General features: G+C 34.4%; 1 protein-coding gene across 2 annotated transcripts in view; it reads right to left on the bottom strand.

Moving 5' to 3' along the window:
• The window catches only part of EPHA6 (EPH receptor A6), a 963,391-nt gene extending 945,766 nt beyond the window's left edge, over positions 1-17,625 (bottom strand). For both annotated transcript variants that reach the window (XM_030801993.1, XM_030801992.1), the window contains exon 1: positions 16,774-17,625. In XM_030801993.1, coding sequence (XP_030657853.1) covers positions 16,774-17,158 — 385 coding nt within the window. In that variant the 5' untranslated portion in view covers positions 17,159-17,625. The remainder of the gene's footprint in view (positions 1-16,773) is intronic.
• Positions 17,626-24,976: the final 7,351 nt, after the last annotated feature.

Here is a 24,976-nt window from a genome sequence, read left to right on the forward strand (position 1 = left end):
TTGTGCAGTGAGACTACTACTTAACATCTACTTTATCATCATTAACTATGCTCACCATGCTGTACAGCAGATCTCCTGAACTTACTTCTCTTGTCTAACTGTACCTATATAACCTATGATCAATGTCCCCCCATTTCCCCTTACCCCTAAGAATTGTTCTCCAAATAATCTTTCTATTATTTTTAAAACAGATTATTTATAAAAGATATAGATTCAATGTGCTTACATATTTTCAAGACTTAAAGATAAATAATATTTAAATGTAATATATTTACATTTTAATATTCTAGAAGTTTTCCTGAAATTCTCTTTCCCATTTATTAATAGAAAGTACACGGATCAAACAGGCTTAAAATCTGCTTTCTTTTTCCTTTGTGGTTACCAATTTGCCCTATCAGCTTTGCCAAGTAACTTAACGTCCATTTAAATTCCATTAGTAAAATAAGTACAGTAATTTATGCTACTTACTTACCTTAGAGAGGTGGAATAAAAATGAAAAAGTGGTAGAATTAAGTTAATATACACAGTTGAAAAGTATTTGCTATTTTCTTTTTTTCTGGTATGTCAAATCCTCTATCAACTGGAGATACAACACATTTTTATATGCACATTAGTGAGAAAGACTGCTGAATATAAAACACGTGTGAGTTTTTCAGGGCACTATCCTCTGTAAGCACAAAGACCTGATGTTATCCATTTGTTTTGAACCTAAATTAGAATTGATATTCCTAATAACTACAGTCTCAAGCAAGTTATATTCGGAATACTTAATGTTATATGACCTGAATTACAGTAGAAAAAATAAAAATGTACACATACTTTAAATTTATAGTTCTTTTCATTATAGCACTAAAATGAGATACTTAGGATTCTGTGAACCACTGCACTCTAGTGAAAAAGAACTTAAGTTTAAGGGGCAAATAGCATACCATTTCTCTGTGTGTGTGTGTGTGTGTGTGTGTGTGTGTGTGTGTGCGCGTGCGCACGCCTGCACGCGCACATGCACGTGCATGTGTATACAGACGGTATTAGGTCAGAGTATAAGTAACTGCCCGAAAGTTTATAAGAACTACAGTAACAGCTAGGTAAGCTATTTTGAAATTTTAAGCAAAATTCAGTAACTCAATATATTTCCATTTCCTATGTATTAATAAGATACTCATCAGCATTTAACAAAGAATTTCAGTCTTCAAGTCAGAATGTTGGAAAGAACAAGGTGATAGGCAGCAGATGCTACATCTAATGCTAAATCTATTTCCACTTGAGACTGAAAGAGAGCTCCCATACCGCCATAAATTGCTGCATATATAAAGTAGCACTAATTGTTGAATACCAAAATGTTTTAAAATAATCAGTAATTCCCAAAAAGAGGAGGGCAAGCAAATGACCACACCTCTTTTCCTCTGGGTACTTATGAAGGGCACATATTCCTCCTAATCCAGCGATTTCTATACAATCTTATTGGAAAAGGAGCATCCTGTAGTGAGGGAGAGCACATATTTTTTGACAGGAACTAAACTGTCTGGAGTTCAAATCCTGGGTCTGCTTCTGGTTATGTGACCCCATAGTAATTATTTATTCTCCCTAGGTTTCAGTTTCCTAATCTGTAAAATGAGATGATTATGTATTTAACTGTACTCCTTACCTTCTGGACTATGTGGGGTAATTTTTTCCCTTTTAAGTTTCCAAACATAAAACGAATGATTCTCCTCTACTCCCATCAAATTTCTTTTTAAAAAGGAACTTTCATATATCTTAAGCAAAAGTTTTTTGGTAAACAGATGATCCTTATCAGTCTAAGAAGGTATGAGGTGCTTGTTCTTCATACCTTAGTGTGCCCTTTCACAACCATTATAAAGTTGGGCTGAGACAGCTTCCAACCTCCAAAACATAGCCAATAAATATGAGTCTGGAGCTTAGTCTATATGTAGAAATCTATTTCCTGACCCTAGGCACCCCAACTTTGTATAAGTCATCATTTTTTACATTATCTCTAGAACTGCAAGTATTGCCATTCAAAAATGGAAATTTATTTGTCAGTAAAAGCATGTGATAAAATTAATTCTCTGGTTGCTAAAAATCAAGAAGGATGTGTAGTCAGCTCTTGGCTGGATATCAGGCAGCAAGGACAGTCTAGACCGGTGGCTGTGCAAAACCACCAAAACATATTAGGCAGCTCAGAATGATGGAGCTGTGGAGGTGTTGGGAATGGAACAGTGTTGATCATCCAGGAAAATGGAGATGGAGACAGACACAGCCTATCTCTTTCACTTTTGCTAAAATACTTCCCCATTTTAATCTGGCCAGAAACCATGGTCGAATATCTGATTCCAGGGTTTATTTCCAGGAACAAAGGACAGGTGGACAAGCCATTCCTAAGCACTCATAAAAACGAAGGTGGAGCTGGTGTGTCTAAAGCATATGAAAGTGGATTCCATATCCTTAAGGTTACTTTAAGATTTCTTTTATAGCCCTAAACACCACCTCTCATACTCTTGACATGAGTTTCCTGATAAGAGAAAGAGCACACATCGTGGACACATAGGTAGTTTTTTTCATTTTCTTTCATTCCTTTGCTCTTTGTAAATTCTGTGGGAATGCTGTTATGTTAGATAGGTCCATGTTATCTCCTGTGAAGGAACTAGGAACTCATTTTAGTATCAGATGGGAATAAAATTCCTGACCCAGCTGCTGTTCTGAACAGCCTAAAAGGATAGGGCAAAAGTTTAGTAGAACTCCAATTAACTAAACTCTGATGTGTTTAGGAGATTTTTTTTCTTTTTTTTTTTTTTGCAGGGATGGGGAGAACTGATTTTCTTTTCTCAGATAACTTTTATTACTCTCTTCTATATTCTTATTTTTCCAGAGTATAACAGACTGGCGAAATTTTCAAAGCAAAGATGTTGGGATGAAGAGAGAGTTAACATCCTAGCCACAAAGACGACCCAAAATAGAACAATGATCACGAATTTTTAACTGTCTTCTTAGCCACTCTAAAGTAACCCCTGAATCTCCATTAGACTGTTCTTGCCAGCCTTCTTTCCTTATTCTTCTGTCACTTCTCTTATGTTCTCTCTTATCAGCCAAACAAGTCTATCCATTTAATTCATGCAAAGGAATTTAGGACTCCTGTTGATGCACATGCCCTTGTTGAAGAATCTTTTTTTCAAATAAAGAAAGTTATCTCTGTAAAAATATTTTCCTACCAAATGTCCAACAACGATAGACTGGATTAAGAAAATGTGGCACATATACACCATGGAATACTATGCAGCCATAAAAAATGATAAGTTCGTGTCCTTTGTAGGGACATGGATGAAACTGGAAAACATCATTCTCAGTAAACTATCGCAAGGACAAAAAACCAAACACCGCATGTTCTCTCTCATAGGTGGGAATTGAACAATGAGAACTCATGGACACAGGAAGGGGAACATCACACTCCGGGGACTGTTGTGGGGTGGGGGGAGGGGGGAGGGACAGCATTAGGAGATACACCTAATGCTAAATGACGAGTTAATGGGTGCAGGAAATCAACATGGCACATGGATACATATGTAACAAACCTGCACATTGTGCACATGTACCCTAAAACCCTAAAGTATAATAAAAAAAAATAAATAAATAAAAAATAATAAAAAAAAAGAAAAAAGGAAAAAAAAAAAAAGAGATAGAGGCCAGGCGCAGTGGCTCACGCCTGTAATCCCAGCACTTTGGGTGGCCAAGGCAGGTGGATCATGAGGTCAAGAGATCGAGACCATCCTGGCCAACATGGTGAAACTCCATCTCTACTAAAAATACAAAAAATTAGCTGGGCGTGGTGGTGCGTGACTGTAGTCCCAGCTACTCCGGAGGCTGAGGCAGGAGAATCACTTGAACCTGGAAGGCAGAGGTTGCAGTGAGCTGAGTGGCGCCACTGCACTCCAGCCTGGTGACAGAGTGAGACTCCGGCTCAAAAAAAAAAAAAAAAAAAAAAAAAAGACATAGAAAAAGATATGAGATACTAAACCTTAAAACACTAAAAGTTCCAATATTAATACCAAAGTTGAATTAAAAGCACAAATATTAACTATGAAAAAAAAAATTTTCCTATTTTGGGACATTTGATTCCAATTCTCCCATTTTATAAATAAGGCTGAGATGAAAATCCTTGTATATAATTATTGGCCTGCCTTTTCCTTCTCATTTCTCTTGAATTTAAATTCATAAAAGTGGAATTAATTGATCTGAGTATATGAACAGTTTTCACTATTCTTTTTAATTGCTTTCTAGCACACTTTATATCTTCAAAAGAAATACTTGCCATCATAACATCTTCTGAGGCATGATACATTAACCTGAAGCCATAACATATCTACAAAATGAAGTTAAATAGGATGGGCAAGTGTTCTCTACACATTTTTTTAACTCAAAAAAAAAACCAAAAAGACTAATACACATCGTTCCATAAAAATCATAAACTCCTCCAAAAATATTCAATGTTAAAGAATGAGGGTTGGAAAAGAAAACTTCTTTGCTTTCACATGGAGAGTCATCCTAGTTCTTACTCAAATTCTCAACTTTCTTTCAACTGCCTTCTAGCTTTTCTCAGTCAAGAAAAACTTTCTCAGAGCTGGACAAATGAGAAGACTATAATGTGTTAGGCTTTAAGATCAGTGCACAGATGCAGTAAAGCCAGATGCCCATGCTTTTATGTCAGCCTCCATCCATGTAAATGCTCCTCCTAAGCCTGAGTTTACCTTCCCCACCCTCTGGCATCCACCTACACCCAGGCAGGTGTCAAACACTCTTCTTCATATGTATATTAGGTGACTGAACTTAGGCTAATTTAAATTGGAAGATAAGAAACCCCACTCAGGAATAAGTTCTATTGGTCGTAATTGTACACTGACCTATTGTCAGGGAGCTTATCATTAGTATATGAAGTACTTATTCAGCTATTGGTAAATGGGTATTTTGTTTCACAATTGCCTACTGACCAATGTATGCATGAGTCTTCAGAAGCAAATCTCAAAAGGAAAAGAAAAGTGAAAAAACTTGAGGGCTGAAGCAAATTTTGTTTTTGAAACTGTAATAAACATAATTAAAAGACAGCTTGGGAAAAATATTTGGAAATAACGTGAGATATATAAGGACTATACAAAGAACTTAGACATAAAAGCATAAACTATAATCATTCCAATTTAAGAACAGCTAATAGAAAGACATGGAAAATAGCCAATGCACATAAAATATTCCCTACCTTTGCACCGGAATAGAGCAAGTTCATATTTTAAACCAGAAGTGGAAAGCAACTGCACTGAACAGGATAATCTTAGACTTGGAGAGTAAATAGATCATTTACTAATATACTAAAGAGGAAACTGGTGGTTTTCCCTTAGTTTTACAGGTACCATATAAGTCTCTTATATTCCAGTGCCATATCTAGAGTGGAATTTCCAACCAAGCTAGAGATGCATTTGAAAAAATGGAATCTATATCACGAGTGTCTTATGTGTGCAGTACAGTCTATCTAAAATATTTTAGAATTAAGGTATGAAAACTTTGGAAATATGTCCAATTCAGTAAACTCTGGTTATAAGTCAGATTCTGACAGCCTAAGTAAATAACCTACTATCAGAGAAAACACATCAAAGACTTATATGTATAATCTGGCATAGATACTGTGTAAAGATTATAGGAGAAATATATTAATCTAACCTTATAAAAATATTTATATTCATAATTTAAAAATGATGCCTGCACTAGGGTGTTGTAATTATAACAAAAAAACCTAGATGTATTCAAAGTGAGGGATAATCTATTAGCGTTATCAGTAGACTTCTAATTTTTGACTAAATAATTATTAAAGGTCATCATTTTTATCAAAATATCCTTAATTATTATAATTAATTATTTCCAAAAGGCTATATCACATATATGGGAAGAAGGACCATAAAATGCTTAATTTAAAAATAGGAGTATAATTATAATACAGAAACTAGATTGATAGTTTTCACTGCTTTTTGACATTCTAAAAATGCAAATCTAAATGTCAACAGCTAATCATGGGTAATCTGCTATTGATTTTTCTCTGTTTAAAAACACCAAGTTCTAGCAGCAATTTCTAATTCTATGTGCTTCTCAAATATAAAAATAAAGGCTCTATCAAACAGCAATTTACCTAATTCCTAAAGATAAATATTAAAGAATACCAGCAATTCCAAAGTTCTGCAATACTACTAAAAACAAATATTTAATACAGTTAGGAAAAAGAAAATAATGATAAAAATATTTAACATGATGGGGATGACAAGTTACTATAGGTATTTGAAGAAATATTTTAAATTGGATATATCGTAAACCATACATATATTGTCAATTTTATGTTTATCTAAAGGTAAAATAATCAATAAACAAAAGCATACAGAATCTAGTAAAATTTAGATTTTGTGTTGTTATATTTTAAAGAAAGCTCTCATCACTAAATATAACATTTTTAGATAAAGCTTTAAAAAAAAAAGCCAAGTCACATCACCTACTTAAAAGTTCTATGCTCAATCTAAAACATTATTCACTTGGATATTAATTTTTTATCCTTAAATGCATAAGTTTTAATCTTTAAACGCATAAAAACTAATTCAGTTACTTTAAAATGGAGGTCTCTGGAGGAGTCATTCATCTTAATTCTCTAATTATTTTCATATATTCATGATGATAAATCCTGATAAATGTGAGACTCATTTTCATTTCCCATGTATAACTCAAGCTTCTCAAGTTCTCAAGCTTATTTGTATGTAAAGTTTATATCATTTCTCTTCATTTTATCCACCTTATATTGTATTTTAATTTCAGCTATACCTCTTCAATTTTATAACACTGTCCTTTGCAGGACGGCAGGGGCGGGGGAGCTAGCAGATCTTACTTCATTTTAAGGAGTCACACAAATCATGGCTAACATATGGTCATGACCAATATACTAAATGAATATTTATTCTCAACGTCTCTGTATATTAATTCCTAAATCCTTGAGAACAGTACTTTTCATTTCTGTAAACAATAGTTTGTAGATGGTAACTTACCAACTGTACAGCTGAATACACGTAAACTTTGATATTTAAAAATTGTTTTAATTATTTACTGACCTCAGTAGCTAAACTGTAAGCTCTCACAAGTTGGGGCAGTGGCCCGCCTTTGTGTTTCCTATTTCTCAACACACCAAACATAATAGATGTCAAAATATTCCATTTAAAAATTGGATGAATATTTGCTTATTGTAGAACTAGTTTGAGAATGCTAGAAAAAAATGTATATTATATATAAAACCTATGAGATTAAGAACCTAAATGTTTATATAAAAAGAAAAAAAAACTAAAATGAATAAATTTTAAAAACCCAAAGATAACTACAGATATACTGCAATGACGAAGTATTTAAGAAACTTACAACAGAAATATGTCTACAAATTTTATCTGATTTTAAGGCTTGGCAGCATTTAAAAATATTCATATACCATTGAGCTTTAATAAACCTATTAAAACTTTAGATTACTAGCCTTAAAATAAATTATTAAATTTAATTCCACATTTCTGGTTAATAGCGTTCTTGAAAAATCTAAGAAAATAAAATAAATAGACTGCTGGTCGTAAAGTAGTCAATATTATACAGGTTCTTACATGTGCAATTTTTATTAAACAAACTAGCAAGCTGTTATTTTAATAACCTAGGTGAACTACATTTTTTCTAACCTATAAAATGAAGTTATTATACCGTAACACAATAAGACAATAAGTTATCATACTATAAGTACCCTTTTGCTCTACTATGGTATCGTAAAAATAACAATAAAATTGGAGCATGCTAATTTCTACTTCTTTTCTAACCATGTTAAGCAATGTGCTACACCAACAGTACACATTTCCAAAGCTGTTGTTTCTTTTTCAGATGAAAATGAAGATCTCTTTCTGACTGCTCCCTCATTAAATTGAACATATAAAATAGCCTAGGTGACAATGAACTTCTCTCATTAAATGTTCTAGTATTCTACAATTTTCCAAGATATTCTGGTCTTTATTTTTTGATGCGGCATTATGCTGATTGCTAGCAAGTGGACCAATAAATAGACTTCGTTTTATTTTAAAAATTGATACAATTCTTTTATGACTTTGTACAATGGAATCTGCTGCTCGACTATTTCTTATCACACTTCATGGCAAATACTAATTATTTTGACTTGCCTTCACGGGATAAATACTATTTAAGTTAACTCAAGAGAAAGAAAAGAAGAGATTTTTAATATTAAAAAAAGTTTTAGCTAAGATTGTCATCAATGGACACTCGTATACTGGAATAAATCAAGGGACCTAGGCCAGAGTATGGTTCAATATATACAGCCAGAGAGAATCCTTAACAAATAGAATCATTTAAACAATAGTGCCATGAATCAGCTTTTCTCCTGACTCTATTTTTCTTTAATCGTTGGTATGTTTATAGCTACTTAGCTACTGCATTGTATTTAAAAATCAATTTTAGTTTTGTGAGATATCAATTCTCAGAATAACTAATTCATTGGCCTCTACATACTTAAATTATCTATTTACTCATTTACTTTCAATTATGTTTTGCAATATTAGTGTCATTTTATAGCAACATATGGAACAATATGCCTCTCTTTAAAAATAAAAATTAAGGTGCTACCGAGACTAATTCCACTCAAATTTGGGGGAAATCATATCAATTTTTCTTAGATAATTCTTACTTAGAATATATATTAATGCAATTTTTTTATTTCCTAGTACACAACATTTATCTTTATTAACTTGCTTTAAATACATCTAAATATAATTACCACAAGTAGGCAAGTTTCTATACTTTTTAAAAAGTTATGGATCTTTTTTAATATTAAAAGTTAGTGCTTTTCCTATTCTAGATGGTATACTCTATATACTATCTAAGAATGTGCTTCTCTTTGCAACACTCATGTAGCTCAAAATACAAGTATCATATTATACTACAGTCACCTGAAAGAACACATAATTTTTATTAGTGAATTAACATAATAAATTTTATATAAAATTATTTAAAATATACTTTTAAATTATATATAAAGTATCTTACTTTTTATCCAGATATCCACAAAGATACCTAACATTACAAGAGTAAAATAACAGATTAAGTATTTCTATCTCCTTAACATCCATTTTCTAAGGCAATGTTATTTCATATTTCCTCTGATCAAAAAGTATGCCTTTTACACTTGAAGTTATGAAGTGAAATAGTAGGAAGCACAATGAGTTGTCAATTACATCTATCAAGCGCAGGTCACCAAATAGGCCAAAAGCTGGAGGACTCAGAATCCTGGGAAACTAGCTCAATATATTTTTCAGGAACTGGAGTAAAAATACACACTTTCATCCCAATTCTCACAAAGCTCAGTTAAAACATACAATTGCTACTATTTGAAATTGGAAACTTAGCATCTTCAACACGAATTACAGTTTTTAATAAAAGACCCACCAAAAATAAGCACACCAGAATAGGCCAGTCTAACATATTTTGAACAAAAGCTCAACTCACACATCAGTCAATGATGTCATTAAATGTGTGAAATATTTATTTTTTGTACATATGAACATGTTTGTAAAACGCATATTTATACATTTTTATGTAATTAAGTAGAATATCTGCCAATCCATACAACTAACATCGGAAGAGTCTTGTGAAGCAATTTACAAATAAAACACATATGGTACACAGCAATTCTTTACTCTCTTCCCTTTCTCCCATGCAACATCATTTACTGTAAAATTCTCCATCTTATAGAAACCATCAAGTAATTAAAAAATATCAATTACTCAAAATATAAAATGCCAGTAAGCAAACTGAGATTCAAGGGAACAGAATGTAAAGATAATCTTTTTGTAACCTCAATACTCATACTCAATACTCAATACTCAATACTCAATACTCAATATCATAATGCCTGATATTAAATCTATGGTTGCTGAGTGACTTATTATCTTAAGTTTTAAATAAAATGTAATAAAATAATATATATTTTTAAATAAATCTTTACATAAATCTTCTTTATTATTGGGGTTAATTGGTATATACTTTCATATAACAAATACATTTTTAAAGCTTTTATACTTGATTATTAATTTGATTTTGAGAAAACAAATTTTTCCTATCAGATCTGGAAACAGACTGTAAACTCTTTACTGGATCATATATTCTGAGAGAAAAAAGTTCTCTTTGAACCTTTATGTATGGCAAATACACCGCCTAGCCATATAGCAGGCATTAAATATCTGCTTAAATAATCATTTTGTTTTAGAGAATTTATAATTGAAAACTGAAACTCTATAGCCCATAAGAAGTTATATAGTTTATTTAAATGAAATAACTATAAAAATAGGATTTTCCAGAACATTCTGAAGCACTAAAGTAAAATGTAAGATTTACTGCACTTGGATATATATTTAAATACATTTAGAAACATTTAAATGAAGTATCTCCAGAATATGAATTTTCTAAAAAACAGTATATAAGATTGTTAAGAATTTTTATGTTCTCTACATTTAATAATTATTTACATGTAGTAGTATTAAAAGGTAACTCCAAATAATCAGTAATTAACTGGTCATATAAAATTTTTAATTGCATAAAATTTATTGTTGTTTACTTAAAAGTATAACAGTTTCTTCCCTCACTCCATCCCCAAAAATATCACATATCCTGAAATCTCATTTTCTAGGTCTTGCTGAACATTTCTTCTTCATTTAAACAAAATAGATAAGTATAATTGAAAGTATCTGAAAACACATTATTTTATATCCAGTATCACTTAGAATTTGTGTTTTCAGTAACAGTAATTTGATCATAACAGAGATGAATAAAACTGGTACATATGTCAAATCCTCAAACATTGCTCTTTATTAGCCAAAACCTAGACTCTGTTGGCTTACTATATTGCCTTATGAAGATGTCCCTACATACTTGTACAGTCATCCACTGACAAAAAACAACTACATATAAAAAGTTACCATGTCAGAAATGAATCAAATTGCATTTGTTGATCCAAATGAGTTTACCTTATGTACAATGGTTTAACAAAACTGTCCTATTAAAATTATATTTTAAATTATTGTTTGAACTGAATAAAGTAGAAAATACACATCTCAGCCTTGCTACATATTTTTGTTCTATTCCCTCTTCCTTATCCCTTGACAATTATCAATATTTAGTAAGGTAATTTTAATGGGGAATAATGAAAAATTTATCTGGGCTTCTTGCATTTATTTCTCTATAAAGACAAGATGTTCCCATAAATTCTATTTACAAAACATATTTCAAACCCATCTTCTTCTCTCCATCTCCACTGACATCACTCTATGCCAGGCCACCATACACCTTGCCCGGACAACTGCAACTGACTCCCAATTCTACTCTTGTCATCTCCCAATTAAGTTTTTGCTCACTAGTCATGGTGCTACTAAAATGTAAATTGGTTCATTTTACTCAAATGGTCAAAACCTCCCTATAGATTCACGCTTTATCTGGGATAATATAAAAACTCAGTTTCTTAACATGAATCTTATTCTACTCTGAGGACTCTGGTTCCCAACTATCTTTCAGACCTCACTTTCTGCAACTCTCTTCCTTGCAAAGTAAGTTCCAGTCACCCTGGACTCAGTTTTTCAAATGTGTCAAGCTCATTTCTCTTCAAGACCCTTGCTCAGTCAGTTTCCACTATATGTTATGCACTTCTTCCCACTCTGCAGAACGAGCTCTTTCTCTTCCCTGAGAATGAGGTTTCAATGTCACCTTCAAAGACAAGTCTTTCCAACTGTCCCATTTCAAATAGCACATCTCTCCTGTTACTTTCTTAGTGTCTTTGTTGCTTTGTCCATATATAATTCTTACAATCTTTATTGTTTTATTTACTTACCCAAATTTCATGGGTGCACATGCCTTATTTATCTTTCTTTTTAAATCCATAATCCAAATTTTAGATTACAGAAAACAATACTCAATAAAATAATGCAAGAACAGAATATATCTTCAGTTTGTTTAAATGTCAATCTGATTAAATTACAAGTTGAACAGAACACTGTAGAGATACGCAATTTGATCCTGTATTAAATTAGTTTGATTACAATGTATGTTGGACAAAGTCAAACTATTTTGATCACCTAACTATATATATTGATTTCCAGCATGTTTGTAATCCCAAAATGGTGAGTCAAGGGTACAATGAAAAAATTTCTATTACTGTTGAGATTTGATTGATGAACAGTGTGAAGTGGGATCTATACTTTCACCATTTAGAACAAATGGAGCATGTAGTCGGAAGCATTTCTGTATGTGAGGTGGGAGAGGGAAAGAGAGAGAGTTACTGAAATTGTGATAGGGAAAAAGAGTTGGTAGAGGGAAATTTATGATATCTTTTGTACTTAAGTCATTTATACTAACAATGATTAGTGAAGAAACAAAGAAACAAAAGACTTTCTACTCTAATATTTTTAATACTTATTTTGTGATGTAAAAGTAACAAAAAAGTGAAAGGATGTAATTTAATCATTAATTTACCCTGTACCAATAGATATATACTTTTCCCTTAGGAAATTCATATAAAAGTGCTATACTCATGAATACTATATTAACTTTAACTATATTCATCTAAGTTATTTTTTGTTTGAAGAAGAGTTCCTTAAGGATTATGTCTAATTTTTGTGCAAGAAATTTTCTTTGAGATATAGTATTATCCCAAGACCAGAACAAACAACACTTAGATGATCACTGCTGGAACTGCATAAAAACATTTTATTTTTGTACTTTGGATGCTAATCAATAATGACTAATTATAAAATTACTTATTTTATATTGTAAATGTATAATAAAATTATATTCTAAGTTGTATTTATACTTATGTCTAACAAGAAGTGATGTGATAACAATCTCTGGAACCCTTACAACTATAAATAGCTTATCCTCAAAAACTAACTTCTTCTAAATGAATCGTCTTTCAGAAATATTCTAAGTAATCCAGTGTTCCTAATTTAACAAAATTTTTAATATTTTCAGTATTTTAATGATCACTTTTGAACATTCTTTAAAAATTTCCTCAATGTCTCCATTTCTATAAATATAAGAACAATATTCAATCAGAGTTTGTGAATAAAACATATGGATAAAACTAATTTTAGGCCATGAATTTTGTTAAGCAGATGTTTTTCTGCTTAGATGTATTTACTTGTATTTATATACAACTCAGTGGATTATGCAGTTGATTCACTCAAATTAATAAATTTAATGAAATCAACCAACCACACTATTGTTTTGCTTGTTTATTTTGTTTGTCACTGAATTGCCTGGGGGGAAAATCGATTCACAAAGTATTGGTAATAAAAGAAGTTCACTAGACTAATTTACCCATACCATATTTTGACTTATTTGAATTATTTGAGCATGCAATAGATTATTTTTAAAAGCATGAGCCACACCCTTAGATATGCATCAACTGATTTAGGCTATAAAGTAGTATTTGCTGCAGAACAATCTTTGAATAAATGGATCCCTGGTGTCTACTGGCGACTGTGATATACGGTAAATGGTTAGCTTATACATGAAGCAAGATTGTGTTTTATATTCATATAAGTGTATAGTACAGAAATGAAAGGCTATATTCCTTGAAAAGATAAAATCTTTTTAAAATAAAAATTACCAACACTTAATTAATACTGTGGTTTTAAATATAGGGAAAATTAATTGACTATGAGAGAGATTTAAACACAATTCATGTTTCCACTTACTTAATCAGATGAAGTGATCTAGGAAGAACCTTTACTTTCTGATCGATTCAAGGAGGTTTGGTTCATAGGAAGAGAGAGTCAAATTGATTTATTTCAGCTTTACAGTCAGCTTCACACTCAGTTAAAAGACAAGAGAAGAGATCCTTTCTACAGTCAAGTTACTGTTAGCACCACGTTAAAAGAATGAGGTAGTTTACTTTTTTGTCATTATCATCATCATTTTACCTTGCTTATGTATGGAAAAATGGGGATTGGGGTGGGGGTTGTGGGAAAGGTAAATCCATTCTTTTCAGCCATGAAGGATGTCATATAATTTGGTAAAACAGATATATAACATTAAAATTTTATTTTGTGAATATCTTTAATCAGGAAGAAGTTACATATAAATGTAACTTTACCCTCTATGAAATAACAAATTTCAAAATTAAAACATTAATTCCATTAGCATTTAAAGTGAAAATTATTGGACAATTAAAACTATCTTCTCAAAAATAAATATGAATCATATTACTGTTTTTATGTGTATAATAAATTAAATTTATATTTTACATTTATATTTCTATGTTGAATATATATAATTCTATGTCCCATTTTCCATGTTTAAAAATAGATGCTTTGATTTATTTTATTATGAAACTATAAATAAGGAAGATATCCCTAAAATGTTATTAAGAATAACACTTAGAAACCTAGCATTTTATTAACCATTAGTGTGATGATTTCAATATTTGAAAGTTATCTCAACTTATTATCAGGAAAATTTCTACTCACTATGACTTTAGGCTGTAAAAAGCATCATTTTATAAGTAATCATTTGTGTCTGATAAAAATTCTGATAATAATGTTCTTTTGAAGAAATCACCTAAATTTTATCCAATTTAACCTTCAGGTACTATTTTGCCCACTGTACTCTTATGCACAGCCTGTGTTATCGGTATATCAATACAAATTCAAATTAAGAGTTTAAGTAGACAATCCTTAATGCTTCTATTTAACTGATGGGAAAATCGGATAATATTCACTAAGTTTAGCTAATTAATAAAAATAAATAAATTACATATGTTTGGCATATATTCTAGGTCAAACATCTGTAAATACTATGAGAAAGTCACTAAAATAGATAAGCAAATAAAAATTACTGGATGAGGTTAATAACATCTCAATGCTTTTAAATTTACTATGAAAGTCTGAAAGGTCATGCTTTAACAGGACATACTTTGGCAGAATGGCACTTTAGGGTCATTTGTAGATTCAGATATCTGTTTTATTTATGTTAGTATCCCCGGGGCCTAGAGTAGTTTCGGATGTATTATAGGCATTTAAATAAATAAACATTGTTTGGGGAAGTTATTGCATGGGAACAACTGTTACAAACTTCTAGTACACTTGACTCTCAAAGTATTCATCTCTAGTATCCTTCCTTACTATTATAAAGTACAATATCAATGTCTGACTTTCCAATTATTAAAAATTGTTTTCTCTCATAATAAAAAAGGGTAATCGTTACACGTTTTTGAACAATCTTCTATCTTCACAGAAATGAGTTAACTACCTATTCAATATTTTATACCCATAGTCTTTGAAAACAAATGAGGGATGTAGTGTGATGGTATATACCACCACAGCAAAACAGGACACTGTAACTGGTATCTATTATGTGATCTGTCTTCAAAGCCATGAGGGTTATGTATGGTTTCCAAATTCACCTACAGATTTGTGATTGCATTCTGTCAGTTTAAAATAACTAATAATTAGGAAAATATGCCAAAGTACCACTGTATAAATGAGAACAATTTAATAATTATATTTTATTCTGATTCTGATTCTGAATAATATTTCTAAGTAAAATGGCCATATATGTTGATGACAAAAAAAGAATGCTGTGTTGTTTATCTTCTCCCTTAACCTTCTCCTCACACAAAAAGTGAACACTTTCAAGCCATCGGACCTCCATTTTTATACCTGCAAATTACTTCGAGACTCTGAAACATATGCCTTATATGTTAAATGATAACTATAACTGACCACCACACACAATATTTGAAGGGACATATCGGTTGGTCATTACAGCACGAGTGAGAGAATATCTAGCCAGGTACATGCTGGAAAACTTTTATGGTTGTTTCATGCTTAGTCTGGTATTTTTTATAGATCTTTATGCACAGCAGAAATACAATGAGATATATTTCATGAAGATTGTATGAATAGAAAAAGGGAAAATGCTCAAATATTCTAAGGGCTTTCCATCACTTTTTACCCACTATTCACCTTCACTTTACCACTTTACCCACCGAAACAAAGTCCTCCAAGAAATCTGTCAGTCACTTGACTTCATGAATAGGGTATTCACAACTTGGAAATTCACCCCAAACGCTTTTCTACTCCCTGCCCGCAAGAATATGAAACCCCAACACATATCTGGAGCATCTGGTCAAGGAAGAATTTCGAATAAGTCTACTTCGGTGGCCTGGACGGTAGATGAAGCATGGGGACTGAGGCTGGGCGAGGGCGGCAGAGTCACCGGAGGAGAGGGGAAGGGCTGATAACTGGTCATGGGGTACAGCGGGAGCACCCTGCCTTTCAAGAAGGCATGTGGGAGAACCACACGTTCCCCTGAGAAGAGCGACCACCAAAGAGCCAGAAGGCTCCATTAAGTCTGTGCCACGGAGCCTGACCTCCAGTGGAGACAGCGCAGCGGGGAGCGGTCCCACGGCCGCCAGCGGTGGGACCCAACTGCAGCTGATGCTCACGCTACCGTTTAAAGACATTTAGAAGCACAAGGGATCCTAGCCCGTGGGGTCACCGTCCCGGGCGGTGTAGACGGAGCGCTGGGGTAAGGGGACATCCTCGACCCCCTCGAGTGGCAAGCCAGAAGACGCTGACCCCTGTACAAAGTTACCTGCAGGAGGAAACCAGTGCCCTGGTTCTCCAAGCACCCTCCTCCTCCCACCCACGCTCGCTCCTCCGCGCCGTCCCTTACCTTGGTTGTTGGAGACGTGACTGCAGTCGCCTGGCCACGCTGTCAGCAGAGGCAAGAAGAAACCAAATTGTAAAAGAAATTCCCGGACTTCGCAGCCCCCCATGGTTCTCCTAGGCTCTCTTTTCCTCTCCCTTAAAGAGAAGTGGCGGCAGCGCAGGCAGGTGTTCTGGGTAGGATGGGGGTCCTTGTCCACGTCTTCTTCCTCCTCCTCCTCTTCCTCCTCCACCCGGCCCGCAGGGGGTGTCCCGGGGCGCCCCCTGCGCGAGGTCCCGGGAACAGGGCACGAGGGTCCAGGCTGCCCAGGTGCAGGTGAGGCTGCTTCGGAGGAGGACGCTGCCTGCGGCGCCGGAGAGCTCCTCGCGGCTGGAGGCGAGGGGAATTGCATCCACTACAGTGTCCCGCTCGCGCGAGGACTATTCACTTGGGCCCGAGAGAGCGCGCGCGCAAGAGCGAGCTCGGGCTGTGGTTTGGGGGAGGGGAGCGAGGGGGCGGGGAGCGCCTCACCGCGAGGACGGGGGCGGGGAGGGACTGCCAGGTGGGGCGGGCAGTTGGGGCGGCCCAAGGACCTCTCCCGACTCAAGTGGGCACTTGCAGAGCCAAAAGCAGGGGAGGCGCAGCAGCTGTGAAGAGGCGTGGGGGCCGCGGGAACTTTCCTCTGGCCCGTGCGATGAAAGCCGGGCGGACGAGGTGGCTCAACGCGGCTGAGAGTGGTTCGGCCGAGGTGGGGACTGACCCCTCAGCCCCTGGTCTGAGCGGCGTGGGCAGCAGCCCGCACCGCGGACACCTCCAAGTCGGCCGCGTCTGCGCCGCGCTCTGGCAGCGGTTTTCCGGGCATATCTGAGGCCGCCCTTAGTCCCACAAGCACTTAGCCGCCCATTTCAGAGCAGCGGCGCCGACCGTTTTAAGAGGAGTCAGCTCCCGACACCGCCTCCCACTTACTTCTCCACATTTCCACCGCTGGAGGGGGTGAGTGCCGTGGACAGGCGCTCCCGTCCGGGGAGAGCTCAGCGGCGTTAGTCAGCCCGACCCTCCTCCGCGCGGGTCGCCCAAACTTGACCACCAGAGCGAGCGCCTCAGCGCAGTAGCCGCCTCCGCCGCTTCCAGTTCTAGAAAAGCAAAGCTCGGGGAGGAAGCAGCAGAGAGGGGGGTCACATCAGGCTGGAAAGTGGCGGGTGCACGGCGCCCGGGCTCGCCGAGGTCCTTGCGTCGCCTTGCGGAGGTGATTTCGCGGTGGAGGTCACGAGCATTGTCGCAGCCTTGACGCTGGGATTCAGGGGTCCCCGAGCATCCACGGCGTGGTGGCGTCGAGCTGCGCTCTCCTAGCAGTCCAAGGGCCCAGTGGCGCGTGGCCACATCCACAGCAGCGCAGGGGCGCCGTGGGCTGACGGCTCTCCCCGCACGAGCCTCCCCCTCGCGGCACCCACTCCCTCCGCGCGCTCGGGTCTCCCGGAAGCCGCGGCGCGGGCCACTTGGTGGGACTCCGCGGCCCGCGGCCCCCGCCCCAGGGCCGGGGCAACGCGGCGTGCTGACTGGGAGGACCCTCGGCGTCCGCGGTCCCCACCACCTCGCCCCGCGGCCCAGGCGGGCGCCCAGGGCAGGGACGGAGCAGGGAGCGCTGCAGAGCCCGGCCAAGCCCAGCCTTCTCCCGGCCTGGCAGCCGCGGCTCGGATGCCGCCAGTTCGGCGCTAGAGGGGGTTAGTCGACAACAAAAATGCCTGCACCGCTCGCAGGTGGAGGCGGCTTATGAGGCCAGGAACCGAAAGGAGGGAGGGATGCTGTCAGGCTAAACTTAACGCCTTGGTTAAGGGCGCGTCAAGGAAACCGTATCGCTTGGGTGGGGATTTCCGTAATACTTTATTTGTTACTATTATTTCCAACATCATTTTTCTTTCTTGAAGGGACCTCGGCTACCAACAGTCGAGGGAGGTTGAAAACCCCACTTCAAAACCCTTCGGAATGTTTTGAGAAAATGTTGATGGCAATGGAGAAATGTGAACAGAGGAGAGAAAGTAGCGGTATTGTAAAAGATATACGATATTTTCCAAGTGGGCAGAAGGCACAGGAGGGAAATGGCACAGTGACAAGAGGTCAGGGGAGCAGGAGATGGAGCCAAGGGTCGGCATTTGACGCTTACAGAGTTCTGGAGGGGAAAGGACCCTTCTATTCCATGCATTTCTGCGCTGCGATGTTTTTGTGCCACACACCATAGCTGAAGAAGTTTCACTTTATGCCTTACAGTAAATTGGAAGGAAAGAGAGAAGGAGAGCAAGAAATGTCCCACGTCAAAAATTCTGCTGCGTGGAGAGAAATGTGAAATACAAGCGATTTGGAGAATGTGAGGAAGAGTTCTGATTGGTGACTATACTCTCATCCTCATTAGGAATTCATACACCTCTGCCTCTCTTTGAAGGTGTCCACGCCATCTTAAATGTATGCAAATCATTTCTAAAAAGATACCATGTGTGGAGTTTACATATTGGCACTTAAAAGAGTAAAATCTGATTTTGATACTCATTTTGCCACTCTTACTGATATTGATTGACCACATGGGCATTTGCAAACTCATTTTAGAGTTTATAAACTTAGTTATAAAATAAAAAGACTACATTATGACCATTATAATATAAATCATTGTGTCTGATATTCTTAGAAATGTTTAATGATTCATTTTCTGATAATTTTATTCAAAATCTCTTTTTATATACTGTCAAAAATATATTTCCATGACCTTTTATAATTAAATTTTCATTTTTAAATGTTGGCTTACAGTAAATCTATAAACATCATTAATAATTCACTAAAAGAAAAATCGTTCAAGAAGACAGTCCTTATAAATTGAAGGAATGTATAATATTATCTTAAAAATATAAACCATGTGAATCTATTTCTATACTTTTGAAATTAACTGGACTTGCAAGGGAAACATTTTTAATGGAACATCACAAAAAAGAAGTTATTTCAGTATAATTTCTAACATAAAATATTTTAAAATCAAAGTTTAAAATCAAGTTCCGATGTTTTACTTGAGTGTTACATTTTAGAGAATATCTTATAAAGCACTAAGAAGCTTCACTTAAAATTAGACTAGAAGGCAGTACTTTTAGTGGAAGGAAGGGGAAAAGGCAGAAAAAAAAAAGGAGAAAGAAATAGAGAGGAAAACTTAGATTCATTTCTAGGATTCACGCTTAGTTAGAAATCATAGCACAGTGCCTGAAACATAAACTGTTACTTCAAAGTAACAATAGTCCGCTTGATTAACCTGAATTTCTAGTCCCCCCTGCACTGTACTTACAGTTCAGCTACAGTTCATAATTTGTTTAAATGAGACAAAGTCAAGCTTGACATATATACCTGGTTAGGTAATTGATAGTCATATTCTTGTCTTGGCTTTTAAGCAAAAAAAAAATTACAAGATTTTTATCAATATTAAAACATACTTCACATGTTTACGTATGTTTGGATGCTGTCTATTGCATGTCTAGAAGATAATGACATCTTAAGTAAAAACTCATCTAAAAAATGAGTTAAAATATGATTATCATCACCTTTGACAATAGCAAGACTCCATGAGTTTCACATGATTATTAATGTTAAAACATGATGGTAAAAAAGAATTACCATGACCGTTTGACCATTTATATGTTATATATATATATGTGTGCGTGATATATATATCTGCATATATATATATACACACAAAGATGCACAAATGTGTATATGCATGTCTCTCTAAAATATTTGTTTGGTTCTTTTTATGTGCTAAATTCTCTTAACTCAGGGAAGAGTTAATGGTAACCTACTTTGCGTAACAATAGTTTCTTTTATTAAGCTAACATTTTGTTTAAAATATAGTCATGGTTATCTATGTAAGCTAGATGCAATTGCACTTAGAAATGTACTTCCTGTTTGATTTTCTAGCAGTGTTGATATATTTGCTGACATGTGACAGTTTCAAAATTATAAGCTACTCAATGAACCAGATGCAATATTCATGTAGATTTATCTGCACTTGTCTGTTTGAATCATACCCATACTCAGAAAAGCATTCATGTCTCATTTTTCAGAACTATATTGTTCAAAATTCTTTTGTATTCTCTCAGACTATTGTTCTTCACTATATATGTGGTCTGGATTCAGGTAAGAAATGATGACATTTTTTATTAAATAAAGGATATATGACATTAAAAACTGGTGTGCTTTTATTTATAGTAGAAATAATAGTGTTCATAAATATTATTTGCTTTTTAAAATGATTAAAAGAGGAGAGACTTAACCTGCAATTACTTCCTTTGAGAAAAAAAGAAGAAGAATTATAATGTTCAATACTCAGCATGTTTCAGGACTTCAGAAAGTCTTAAGTATATTATTCTGGTAGAAGAGTAAATTAATCCATTCACGGCAACAATTTGCATTCTCTAAGGTCAAGGTAGAAGAAACATAAATAAAAAGAATTTTGATCCTCAAATATGACAAAATATCAAGTCTTAAAAGATTAGGTATGTACTTTGAAAAGAACAAATTGCATAAATCTTTTTTGATAATATAAAATGTAAAGACATGCTGTAGGCAATAATATTATTATATTCATGCCATCAACTTTATTAGTTACAAGATTGTATTCTATGTGTTTCAGCATTGAAACAGCTAAAGTAAAAATAAAATCCACAATGTCAAATATAATTTGAGTCTCTTTGCGTTTAGAAAGTATGTAATTAGGGGAAAACATACACATTGTTTACTTCAGAAATTTTGCTTTGGTGTTAGGAAGTAGATAATAATTTTCTGAAAAAGAACGTTCAAAGCAGTGAATTTTACTTTATTCTAAGCATATCATATCTTAGAAACCTTACAGAAAAAAAATGCAACTGGAAGTTACATAAAATGTACTATTGTTGATTTCTGCTATGATAATTGAATTTTGGTTCTTGTGTTACATGCAGTGAAAGAAAAATATATGCACATATGTCATATACATATCATATTACCGATGTGTGTGCATGAAATTCAATAAAAACATTCTCTCTAGTACTTTTCTAATTCAGTAACCATTTGCCAAGCAAGATTTTCACATCCATTTGTGCTGAGCATCGTAAAGAAAGTACAAAGATTACTTGGATTTAGTTCTTACCTCTCAGAAGTTTATATTATATTACAGTACAAAAAACAAACAAAAAAAAACTATTCTAATTAAAGTCAATCTCTGTGTTCCTGCAATGGAGTTCCAAATTACTATACTTATGTAAGAGGGAAAGAATCATACTGTCACCTTCTAAGGCATGGATTTCTTACAGTTATTTTCTTGAGTTAAACTCACTCTTGGTATGCATTGGTCCATCTTCTAAAGACTAGTACAAGAACTTTTACTAACATTAAAAACAATGCTAAAGGTTATGCACAATGACCTAATAATTTAACTAGATTCAAAAAACTTGCAATATAATGAAGTTGACTTAACAGTCGTGTGGCATCAGGTATCCACAAAAAGTAATTTTACTAAATTATGTAGATACTTCTAAAGTTATAAATTTAAATTTATTTCAGTTTCACAAGTTGTATATTAGTTTATCTTTCATTCCTCAAAATGACCAGCTGGGTCAAAACAACTGTTTTCATTGATTTATAATAAATATCATTAAAGAGCATATTCTAAATATCAAGTAGGTAACAATTGATGATAGAAGTAAAACTGCCTCTAAAAAACCCCTATAAATATTAAAATAAGTGTGATTATGTCCATCATAACAAATACCACAGGAATATTGCTATTAATTTTATTCAAATATTCAAAATAAAAATCTAGTCCAAATATATTTGGTATTTTATCTTGAATTATTCCTGCATCATGACACTTTGTGCCTTGTTTCACAAATATGCAAAACAAGAAGACACTTGGGCATGTCAAATACTTAAATGTTAAATTTACTAATAATATTATCCATATGAATAACAATTATGCACTAAACATTTCAATGATTTTGATACCAATAATACAAAACATGCTTTTTTTTTACTGCATTCAAAGTCGGATCAATTAAAAGTATCAGATGAAGATAAGTGATTCCTTAATGCATCACTTAAGCTGAACTTTATGGGTAAAGTTTCTTCATGAAAATGTTTTTTACATTATTTCAGTTCAGTTTGCAAGCACTTACCACTTTGGCATTTTTGAAATTCTAGTTTTTGTGTTTTTAAATTAAAAAAAATTAAAGGACAAGTTTCGAGAGAGTGACAACGAATAAAAACTTAATATGCCCAATATTTACATTTTATGTAAGGAGTTCTATATCATTATACTCATAGTTTTTGTTTTGTTTTGTTTTGTTTTTTTGCTGTGCCTACTAAAATATTTTCATGGAATATAAATATTTTAATATCATTTTCTAATTTAATAATGATTAATAAGTATATGGAACTGACACCAATCATTTGACAATTAGCATATGGTTATTCATCTACTTGCCTAACTTTGATACACATATCTAATCTTTTTGAGGACCCTGAAAAGTCTTCAAAGAACAGAGAATGTCTCCTTTACATCTCTACAAAAAGTATTTACTGAATAATTATATATTTAATAGTTATATTTAAATTTTTGGTCAAAATTTTCCATCATCATTAATTTTTTTCATAAAGAATAACTTAATACCTACATAATCAACTGTAAAAAGTACCTAATTTCCCCTTTTGTTTAAGATCATTAAATATTTATATTGCTAATATTTGAGTCAATATAATTTTATAATTATTATATGTGAATAATATACATTATTACATGTATGTATGTTGCATGCATATTGAGCCTATGCGGAGTTGTTATGAAAATGGTCGTTTGGCTACATGGGAACTAAACCTGCTGTAGAGTCCATGTGACACTCTGTTGATATTTCAGTGTTAAATTCGATATATGGTCTATAGTATTAGAAGTATACTGAAATTCATAGTACTTGGAATTAGATTGTGATATCTTTGCTATTTTTATGGGTTAAAAAATTCTAAATTAATGAAAAAAGCAGGAAAGCAAACACTAGGTTGACTTAGATTGGTATTTAATTTATGATCATGCTAGTTTACATTTAATTGCTCCTGAGTTATTTTGCATCATGACTTAAAATATGTAAGTAATGGGAAGTATACCCATGCTTATTTTTGAATTTTATCCAATGTGAAAAAATAAGAAAGTTCCTTACTCATTGAAAACATGTAGAATTTTTAAAAATGTTTCAAATTATTTATCTAAAATAAATGCTACTGATATATTAACACTGCCTAATAGAACTTTTTGCAATGTTAGACATAGCCTGTATCTCTGCTGTCTGATACAGTAGACACTAGCTATATGTAACTTTTGAGGGTTTGAATGTATCTAGCATAACTGAGAAACTGAATTTTTAGTTTGAGTTAATTTTAATAAATTTACATTTAAATAGCCATATTTGGCAGTGACTACCACACTGGTGAGCGCGTATCACCACTTTTCAATACCTTCACATTGATAATATAGAAATTTTGCCTTACACAGTCATGTTTAGCAGTCTTGTTTATCGTCAACAAAAATGAAGCTCACCTTGGACAATAACTCTGTTACGACATGTGTTTACACTGTTTTCAAAACTAACCTGATTTGACATGTTTTTGCATATTACACTGAGTTTGTCAGAAGGCATTAAACAGGCACTGATAGAAACTCACATATCTTTAAGAATTAATTCAATTATCAATAGACTTACCTAACGTACCTAATTTTGGATGCTACTATTTAAAAAATGGTTTGGAGCCATTTGTCATCTTAGCTCTGCCCACTACGTCTGCTACACTGTCCTGGGTCTCACAAAATTATAGTGACATAAGGAGCTCAATAACGGTAGTGGAGGTTCCAAAATTAATACTGTTTCCTAGAGACTCGACAAAGAGGCAGTAGGATTTTTCCATTTAGATGCTAGCATTTGCATTTGTATTTTGTTCCGTTTCTTGTTTTGTTTCGTTTTTCCCCTTTTTGACTTTTTGATTTATATGTAAAAACATTTTTAGGAACCCTTTTTTATGTGCATAGATTTTTTTTAATATAAGGATACACATGAAAGCCAGAGAACCTATTCACCACTGTTCCATTTATATTATCTTAAGTTGTCACTTGATGGTATCCTTCTATAGATTTAGTTTATCACAAACGCCAAAGTAAAAAACAAATCTAATAAATATATTA

Source organism: Nomascus leucogenys, chromosome 21 (genome assembly GCF_006542625.1).
Source record: "Nomascus leucogenys isolate Asia chromosome 21, Asia_NLE_v1, whole genome shotgun sequence".
Taxonomy (NCBI): Eukaryota; Metazoa; Chordata; class Mammalia; order Primates; family Hylobatidae; genus Nomascus; species Nomascus leucogenys.